Source organism: Lolium rigidum, chromosome 7 (assembly GCF_022539505.1).
Source record: "Lolium rigidum isolate FL_2022 chromosome 7, APGP_CSIRO_Lrig_0.1, whole genome shotgun sequence".
In the NCBI taxonomy this organism is placed as follows: Eukaryota; Viridiplantae; Streptophyta; class Magnoliopsida; order Poales; family Poaceae; genus Lolium; species Lolium rigidum.
In genome coordinates, this window is record NC_061514.1 from 38204922 (window position 1) to 38215514 (window position 10593).

Below are 10593 nucleotides of genomic sequence, written 5' to 3' on the forward strand. Positions count from 1 at the left end.
CCCAAACCCTAGCCGCCCCCTCTCCTCCACCTCTCCCGCAACGCTTAGCGAAGCTTCGCCGGAGTTCTCCATCGCCACCGCCACCACGCCGTCATGCTGCCGGATTCAAGGAGGAGCTACTACTTCCGCTGCCCGCTGGAACGGGGAGAAGGATGTCATCTTCATCAACACCGAACGTGTGACCGAGTACGGAGGTGCTGCCCGATCGTGGCGCCGTGATCAAGATCTTCTACGCGCTTTTGCAAGCGGCAAGTGATCGTCTACCGCAGCAACAAGAGCCTCATCTTGTAGCTTTGGAAATCTTCAAGGGTGAGTCTCGATGATCTCCTCGTTGCTCCCGTCTTCTAGATTGCATCTTGGCTTGGATTGCGTTCTCGCGGTAGGAAATTTTTTGTTTTCTATGCAACGAATCCCTACAAAGGGGACCCCAGCAGATCCTCCTAGAGTGTTGCCCGATCTTTCACAGCGAGAGCATGGGGTAGTAAATCCTCCCAACAACGCGATGACCGCATCCTGGAGAAGAGGGAACGAATCCAGCAAGCAACGGATCGATGAGTGATACGCCTCAAACCTTGAGCAAGACAATCCTTGATGAACACAAGAACCTTCGCAGCGGATATAATAGATAAACGGCAACGCCGTACCCCGAAGGGATGATACACGTGAACACACGCAATGGGTAAAACCCTAATCTTTAGCCTAAACTTAGCTATCTAAACCCTAGCCATCCCTCCACCTTATATGAGGGGGAGGTGGCCGGCCAGCCCTTGCTGGGCTGGGGCGCCCCACTATGGGCCTAACCCTAGTTTGACTCAGACAGGACCAAGTCAAACAGACACAACTTAAAATCCTAGATGGCCCACCACATGACCTGGCTACATTATTCCCTAATATATCTAAAGTACCGGAAGCTAAGTGATTCAAGACTAGGATTTGTTCCCCCTGACAAAGGAGAGATATTAACTGGGACCTCTCGGTATTGTGATGTTATGTAAAATATTTGTGTAGACACATTTTGATAGTGATCATCGGACGTCATTAATATACACCAAACAAGAAAAGGAGCATTGATAACAGATCGATGATAACAAGTATAGTCATCAAGGAGTTGATCACGGGTATACAAAAGTTTTGCCTCGGGTTATCAACATATTATGAAACAAAGGTAATAACATATAATAACACAGAAGGTTCGCTCAAGTTTGAATCTTCAAGTATGCGAAGTAGTCATCGTGGATGTCCAAATCCCAACGTTGGATATTGATCTGAAGGTGTTCGGACTCATGAATGCGTTGTACCAAACTTTTTGGGTCAGCCGATTAAGGTTGTACAATCTATTTTTAGAGTTCTATTTATGGTATATTGTTGAGAGAAGCTTTTCGGAATAATTCTCGCATCATGTGGATTTTTTCCGTAGATTTTATGACTAAGAGAGAGACTTCTAGAGTTATTTCGAGCCTGTCGTAAGTGATTTAGGGTAACATCGAAATTGTTACAGGGTTGCCATATATATGGAATTATTCTCGGGATCATTCTGGTGATATTTGGTACTAGGGAATTCCCGTTCGAGTGAAATCTGGAGTGTTCGGTGGTCACCAAAACAAGAGAGGGAAGTGTTCCGGTGTAGAGAGAAGGGAAGATGGCCGTCTAGGCCACAAGGGTGACGGCCAAGCTAGCCCAGCCAAGCCCAGAGGGCCTATGGCACCAGCCCCTTCCGGAGGGTTGGCCTAATAGGGTTGGGGTAGCCGGACCGCCCCTTAGCCGCACCGACCTAGGGAGGGCGGAAGCTGGCCCTAGCTAGATGCCCCAAGGGCGGCGGATGCCCCCTGTCCACCTATCAATACAGGTGCCCTAGCTCAATTAGTGTGGCAAATTTTCTTGGAATCTCTCCTAGCCCTTTGGTTGGCCGTGTCTATCTCTCTCGCTCTCCACATACGTCGTAAGGCTGCAACACTCTAATCATGATAGCCTAGCACTAGATGGCGACGGAATCGTCCGTTCGATTCTTGGAGCAAGGAGGAGATATCCTCGTGGCTGGGAGGTATCGCCTAACTGCGGGGATCGCCAGGATCACCATGTTTATCAATCTCTTCCGCTTTACTCGGTGAGTTGATAACGATCGATTCTTGTTACTGTAACTACATAATATAGATCTTATGTGTTTGTGTAGATGTGAATTTTTGATATACATGCACAATCCCCTTCAACCTACCCCTCATAGAGGCCTCAAAATCCGCGAACGCATCCCTCTCATATGATGTTTTCACCTCCACAAGATCTAATAGTCTTATCCTTATTTGATCTCAGAATCGTTGGGTAATATATGTATGAATCACATCCCGACCTCTTTTCCTATCTTTTTTTCCATATCCAGTGATTCTGTTCTCCACTTACCATGGTTCGTACCAGGGACGGAGCTAGGATAGTTCAAAGATAGCAGGCAATTTCATGTAAAATAGATTGAAGGGGGCATATAAGTAATTTGAGGTCAAATCCACATATTAAGTCGAGATATTTCATAAAAAAATCACCCTGGTCATTACTTTCTACTAAAATATGTAACTATCGAGTCCAAGCCAAGAAACAATAATAAAGCACCAAACTGATGGGTAAAGCAAAGTATTTTAAATACACATATCCGTATAACATGTAACCATGTATGTTTTATATTGAAATGAGGCATCCAAGAATGCGATCATATTTATCCCTTTTTACTTACAAAATAATGTCCAAAATCTAATGGTTGAACTAATGGCTAGGATGTATCCTTATTCTTCTGGTTTTGTTAAATGTAACGGTTCAAATATGAACTATCTCCTTTGCGTATACTAGGATTAGGGTATACATTGTCAATAACATAGATGAGTACGGCGACACACATATCTCATAAACGAGTGGTTTTGGTGGCTTGAATGTTGCTTGTTTTTCATGTGATCTATGCGTGTCCACCAAACCTTTATATATATGCACCATGTCTTGATCCCAAAGTTAATATCAATCCTACATGGTAAGTACATGGGATAAACCAATGAAATAATTTGTGGCTATTTGAAACTGCGGATTACATGCTAATCTTTTACTTACCTGCGTGTATGTTAAGAATGGAGCGTTCAAGAAGAATCCCTCTTAATTGTTTATATTAGGATAGTATGTTGGACATGTATATCACATTCGTAGTAAATACACAATATTTACGGACAATAAGCCGTCTGGAATATTCTTATGTCAAAGTAGGCATCCTAAACTATTCAATGTCTCCTTACAGTGCTTTGCAGAGATGTGAGGATAATCAAGGCCATATCATTATCATCATCTATTCCTTTTTAGAATTCACATAACATTTGTAACTTGTTGGTACCATCAACTCTGTATTTTCTTTACTTTTCGAATTTTTTATACTATTATTGATGACTACAAATATATTGGTGGATTTTTCGTAATTGTTTTGGACATTATTGAAGTCGATTCACCCCTGGTAGTACATGGCTATCTAGCTATGCATATATATGCAAATGTATACAATAATATGAACACATACATTAATACATATATACATGCATGCATGCTTGCATGTATATAGATTTGTAGCATGACTGCATCGTTAACCATATTAGCTTTGTGACTTTGCTAGCAATTAATTCAGAAGGTGTGGCCGTCTTGATCGAGGCCAGTCGCCATATGTCATCGCACGCAGACCAGACACAGTGAAGCTTATCCCGTCGATGTGAATAGGCTACCAGTCACTACTCACTGGTAATGTGGCGAGGATAGGCTAGGATCGATCCATAGATCGAGCTGCTGACCGGGGTGCAGGTGCATGCTCGATCGACCGATGTCTCACTCTCTGTCTACACCGCTGTGTCTGGTCTGTGTTGTGTCATGTGTGATTAGCAAGTCTTAACCATCGGTCACAAGGGCTCGTGCGAGTGATGGCTAGGTTTGGTTTAGACGTCGGACCAAACGGTGCACCAGATTAGCAGCATGGTAATCAATGTGTCGCCTCAGATGCTAGCTCTCTCGATCTCTCTACAAAGTCCAAGCAAAAACTAGTTTCAAAAAAAAAAAAGTCCAAGCAAAACAAAAAATACTAGTATTAGAGCGTCTAAATTTTTTATTCTTAAAAATAGACGATGTAAAATAAGTCTTGTACCTAAATATTTTATTCTTAAAGCACGAGAGGCGCAAAAAAAGCTCTTGTAGATGCCTTATCTCTATCTCTGACGCAAAAAAATAGGGTGCCATAAAAATTAACCTATCGTGATGCAAATATAGTCACCGAACAGCTGCCCAGAAGAAATCCCGCCACCGTGCGGTGTGCACTGCCACGCCAAAATATCTTTTGCGCATCCACCTCCATCCACATCCCTCATGCTACGACTACCTCCAGCCAGGCACAACGCCTCTGCCCTCCCGCTGCCCCTCCCATCCTTTCCGGCCTTATCGCCGCGACCAGAGACTTTCCCTTGTTGTAGCCAACCACCACCACCACCGCATTGAACACGATGCCCCCCATTCTGTGGCAGGTCTGCCGCCACGAACTGGCATCGAGGATCTGTTTACGCCCGACAAAGGGATCGCGGACCACACCCAAGGCCAAGTATGTACGCGTGAAGAGGCCGTCACCCAATCCCCACGCCTCTTCGTCGAAGCCGAAGAAGACAAAGGTTATCAGAGAGGTTCCTGGCAGGCTTACCCAATATGGCACTCTGCCACCTCTCCCGCAATCTCTCCACCGACGCGAAAGCTTGAAATCAAGCCAATCGACCTCGTCTCTTCGAATTTGGACCGCCATTGAATTGGCAAAGTCCGGTCTTGTTTGGCGTCACACACCCCTATGTTGGAACCATGGCCAGTTTCTAGTTCTTCCTAACCTCTCCAGCTCTCCTCCATCTCCATCTTGCTACGTAGGGTCCATGCGCCGGTCACCATCATGCACCGTGGCTCGGCATCGTCACCGGCGTTGCTCCGGTGGTCAATAACAGGCGGTGTCGCCCCTATTTGGTGCCCCTTGGTCGTTAGCGTCCAACGCGCTAGCTGGTGCAGCCCCTGTTCGCCCTCCCTCCAGCGTACAACGGCAAACCTAGTTTTAACCCTTTTGTGGAATTTATAGAAAAATGAAAACAGTATTTCAAAATGTTCATAAAAATAAACTCTATCTCCTCTCATGGAAACCATGCATGTTTAAGTAATTTTTAAAGATGTAGACATGTTTGTGGTGATCTTGCAAACTTAAAATTAATTGCATATATTGATACGTGTGCGGCCCCCTGTTCTTCATCATCTGCTATGGTGTCGCGTGTGCCCTACTTTACGTCATTACCCACACCAGAAAGTGTTTTGGTGTCTTTTAAAATCCAATTTTTGTGTGCCCTAATTTATTTTCTAGGGCCCCAAAAATGTATATCATTCATCTTGTTGGAGATGCTCTTACGCCACATATACGCGTCAATCCTAATACCATGTCTGAATAGCGCGTGTTTCTACGCGCGTAGATGTTGCGGTGGTAGGTCAATCTAGCCTAATCGGCGCCAAACAAACGGAACGTACGTATGGAAAAGGTTTGCAGGATTCATGAGCACGACCAGACGATCGAGCAGGCCGGTAGCAGCTCGCTTTGCGACGTACACTGTAGTACGTGCTTGAGGATTTGTTAGCGACGAAAGCAAATTCATACGGCCGGCCGGTGCAATGCAATGCGATCGATCGGGCGGCCGGTAGGGTGTGGTACGTTTGTGGCCATGATATTCTCTCTCTCTCTCTCTCTAGTCTATACTATACACGTCGATCGTCGGAGTAGTCGGTGGGCCAGAGCAGCCCATGTGCGTTCATGTGGTGGTTCGCGGCACCTGGGCCCACCACCCACCACGCACGTACACCACCGCCATCACCCATTTTGATTCCCATGTTGCTACCGAGCTCCATCGTCTCTCATGACGTCCTATCTGCCTGTCAAGCTGCCGCCCGCGCGCGGCTAGCGCCGTTGCAACGGAAACGAATCGCGCCTCGCATGTTACCCTACTATATGCTGTTATAGCTTATAGGCCGCTTAGCTAGCGAGCTATCCATGCCAAAGCGCACGCGACATGTGCGAGAAGATTTGGTGATGCCATCATTCATGCATGCATAGTGCTGCTATACGTACGCGCGCGTACCGTGCATCCATGTTAGCAGCTGTTTGATTCTTAGAGCGGCCGGGGATTAGTAGCTAGGAACGTGCCAACTAACTGATCCCATTAGGGACGCCATGCAGTTACTGAAACGTTTACTTTGCTTGCACGCAGCCAGGTGTGCACCACTTACCAAGTTAATAATGCAGGCATCCTGGTTTGATGCGGACGATCAAACCTCCTGCTAGTGCTAACATGAATTGGAAGTACTAAGTAAAGAAACAGTCAAGTAAGTAAAGTATGTTAGAGTGTAATGAACGACCCTCTCTCTTAGTTCTGACGTTTAGTTCAATTGGCTAGTGCAGCAGTCTTTCATGATATTAGAGCCAAGAGGTCTCAAGTTCAAGATCTGGCTTACGCAGTTTTAAAAACAAACAAAAACAAATTATGCGGCCTACACCGAACCTACTCTAAAGACTAAAATGGCATAGACGTGAGAAGACGTGTTGAATATAAATACACTGTCTAGTCTCTTTCCATCAGTTCGGGCTGATGGGTGAACTGGTTAGGTGCACACAACTTGAAACAAGAGGTTGAAGGTTCAATACCCAAGAAAAGCAATACAAAAAAATATTGCGGCCTGGCCCGAGGAGTGTTAGAGTGTAATGAACGGCCCTCTCTCTCAGTTCAGACTTTTGATTCAATTGGCTAGTGTTGCAGTCTTTCAAAGTATATATGATTAATTTTCCCTTGTACAGAAAGTTGAGTAAATTGCAAAGAAAACACCACATTGCAAATTAAGTTTCATAATCCACCACTTTTAAAAAAACATTTTCCAAAGAAACCACCAACATTGCATTGGTTGTTTGGAATATGCATTAATGCTCAAATTTAGCCAGGTTAACAATGTTTCCGACATGCGGGGCCTAAACAACCAATGCAATGTTGGCCTCGTTGATGGCTTCGTTGGCCTGGCCGGGTCGTGACCATGTACGGACGTAATAGCTTTGAAACTTTTCCATTGCCATTGGCCACAAGCACCAGGTGGGCTAGATGCCCCAGCTTCTCTTCGATTGCAACTTCGGCAACGCCCCACATGTCCTCGGCTGCATCCTGGTTCTATTTTCCCTGACTTGCAGCCATGGGCGGCACCACCCTTATATCCACTTGTGGCAGGAAAGGACGAGGCACACACTGGAGGGGGATGTGGTGGGAGAGTATCGACATCACCCGCCACTTCTTTGTCCATCGGCGGCAAGTAGTGAGAAAAAAGAACATAACCGGAAGAAGCTGAGAGCTATGTCCCAACGGAAAATTAAGAAACACACCAGAGTTTTGCATATATAATATTTATTTGCCTAGACCATTGCCTCCTTTGCCACGCGAGCCCGATGCCAGAAACGTCGCTAACTCAGTTACGTTGGGCATCAAGGCAATTGCAAACAACCAACACTTCTGTTAAAAGATGTTGTTTTTATGCAAACTTCACGCATAATTCTGGTGTTTTTTTTTGTAATTTTCTCCCCTAAAAAACTTGCACGATTAGTTTTGTCGATCATGCATATCGGCCATATCTTGCTCGTCAATGTTGGCAGGTAATCACTTTATGTATCAATGCATTGGTTGTGCTTGCACATCCGTAGCAGATCGACGCGATTGGAATTCGACCAGTTCAATTGTCTACCCGACCGCCGTCCGACCAAAGCAGTTTATATATCTCCCCATATCTCGCACGACGCATTTAGCTAGGTCACATCACATGCATGGGCTCGCTAGCTAGGATAGAAGAGTTGTTCACTGGTAGGTTCTTATTCCCCAACCCCTGTGAGTGAGTAGCTAATTAACCTTACTACGTACCTAGCTTAGCTTGTCCCATAAGAAAGAAAAATTAACAACCACACTCACATGGCCCTAGCTGAAGAAGAACATTTCTTTTGATGAAATGGCTTTTGTCTGTGGTTGTCAACTGGGTTTTATAAGACACACGCACCGGCCGGATCGGATCCTCCTGCCTGCCCAGGACAATTTGTGTCAGAGCCGTGTTTCTCGGGCTCCAATAGTACTTTCTCCCTCCACAAGATCACAACACAGCACCTTGCGCGCTTTGTGTCAGAGACCAAATCTTGCTCCTTCCTTCTCCCTCCCCCACCCTACCCTATCATCACCATCATCCTCCAACCTGAACCCATTCCTCTCCTGCCTTTTAAGCCACGCTCCCCCACACCCCCGCCTACGCCTCCTCTCCTCTCCTCCATCTCTTCGTCTTCGGCAGTTCGGCTTCTCGCTGCGAGGTTGAGGGTGCGCCGGCCGGCTGTTTCATGGACGCAAAGGGCGCGCCTTTACCCACCCCGCCGAGCCCTAACCCTAGCCGGCTCGCCAGCGGCAGCGCCTCCGCCGCCGACGCGCCCAAGCCCATGCTGGCGTTCCACTTCCTGCGCGCGCTCTCCCGCGTGCACGCCGGCCCGGCCAGGCGCCGCACGCGCACCATCAGCCGCGCCGCATACTCCTCCATGGCGCGCGCCGCCGGGCCGCGCCGCGCCTGGAGCCGCGCGCTGCTGCGCCAGGCCCAGGCGCGCAGATCCACCACGCTGGCGTCCAGGCGGGCCGCCGTGCTCGTGCGGAGGCGCGTCGTCGCCGGTCCAGCGCCGCCGCTAGCGCTGCCGCGCGTCACCGGCAGGAGCAGCAGCAGCAGCGGAGAGACGTCCGCGGCTCGGGCGGCGCTCCTCCCGCCTCCGCCTCCGGCGCCGCGGCAGGCGGGCGAGCCGGCCAGGAGCGACGCGCTGCGGCGGCTCGTCCCGGGCGGCGCCGGGATGGAGTACTGCAGCCTGCTGGAGGAGACCGCCGACTACGTGCGCTGCCTCCGCGCGCAGGTGCAGCTCATGCAGGGACTCGCCGACCTCTTCTCATGCCAATGATCCATCCATCCATCGAGTAATTCTAAATTATTCCCTTCTCCTTGCACTACACCATCACCACATGATCGATCGATGCTTGCTCAGATCAACCGATCGAGCTCTTGTGTTCATGGGACAAGAGAGGATCAGTTGATCTCGAATTCTCGATCTTGCATGGTGTACGCGCGCGTGCTCGATCAAGGCGGAGGATTGCCGGGGGAGAAATTAGGTGGAGGAGGAGATTGGCCGTGTATATGAGCCGAGTTGGTAAGCTTATTGCTAGTAGGTGAGCAAATATTGGGTATATGCATTTGTATAGCTTGGGTACACATTGGAACCACACCAAGGAACACATAGGAAGGTAATTAATTGTAACATATAAAGAGAAGAATCGATATGGAGTTGCATACTACTGTGATTAATCAGTAAGTTTTTCTGCATATAAGTTCTTGGTTGTCTTGAACTATATATGATGATACCATGGCATGTGCAATCTTGTAGCTACACATGTAGGTTATGGAGCCTATATATACAAATACACTTCCCTATCTGTTCCTTTTCCTCTTGTAGGTCTATCTGAACTTTGATTGGTGAACAAGGTAACTAACCATGCATGGATATGAATGCAAGTCACATGAAAGTAGGAAGTGATACTTTTTCTCTCCTGATGCATGTGACTCTATGAACATATTGCTGCTGAGCTAGCTATGCTCGTATTTTAATTGGTATAGAATCATCAAGAGTAGTTCCCTGCACATGCATCCATGTATAGCTGGATGCTGCTCTGCTGCCATGGCTAGGCTAGCTACCTTTTGCCTTGTGTGATTAGAGTGTGCCCGTGGGTGGTTACGTTGAGGCTGTTTGGTGGAGTGTTCATTTTCCAAACTCCTCCCAAGTTTGAGAAAGTGGGATCCACAATCTATGGAAGATATATAGAGGGTGCTAATCTTTGAGCTGGCCAAGATATAACTTGTAGACAAAGGGATCAAAGACATTCTCTCCATAGGCGGTTGGCATCTTTTGGTTAAAGTGCCTCCTTTCTTTTCCCTTTGGAAATGAACTCTCTCAACTACCAGCTTATACATCCTTTTTAGGTGCCACCGAGTATTCCGTGTGTGTACTTGATGCTGGGCTGGCCGGGTTGTTCCGTTTGCTTCTCCCCTGCCGTGTTCTTAGTTGTCTTCACACACATGGGTTCGTTGCTTTCTTTATGGGGTTAAGAATCTCATAGTTTGGGGTTAAAACTAGCTTCTTACTACTTGTTTCAGTTCACACAAAGAGAAGTTATTACGTTGTCATGTAGCAGAATTTAACCTACTTGGGTAATAAAATGTACTGTACTTTTCTATGTCTAGTTGCACGCATTATAAAACTATATTTAAAAGCATTTTAAAATGTCAGAACAATTCTGCTGTTTTTCCCCATGTTTATGTCTGGACATTCTATGGTTGCAAAAAAAATTATGGAAAAAGACATTTATGTGACATGCATAAAAAAGAAAGAAGAAAAAAATCTCGTGGATAGTTATTTTGGAGCACCAAAAATTGTCTTTTACACATGCCACATAAAATATTTTCTCCTCATGGGACTTC

General features: G+C 46.8%; 1 protein-coding gene across 1 annotated transcript; it reads left to right on the top strand.

The window, feature by feature from the left end:
- Positions 1-8261: 8261 nt before the first annotated feature.
- Positions 8262-9188, top strand: LOC124676300 (transcription factor IBH1-like). Its single transcript, XM_047212381.1, has one exon. The coding sequence runs from the start codon at positions 8426-8428 to the stop codon at positions 9020-9022; it is 597 nt and encodes a 198-aa protein (XP_047068337.1). The 5' UTR covers positions 8262-8425; the 3' UTR covers positions 9023-9188.
- Positions 9189-10593: the final 1405 nt, after the last annotated feature.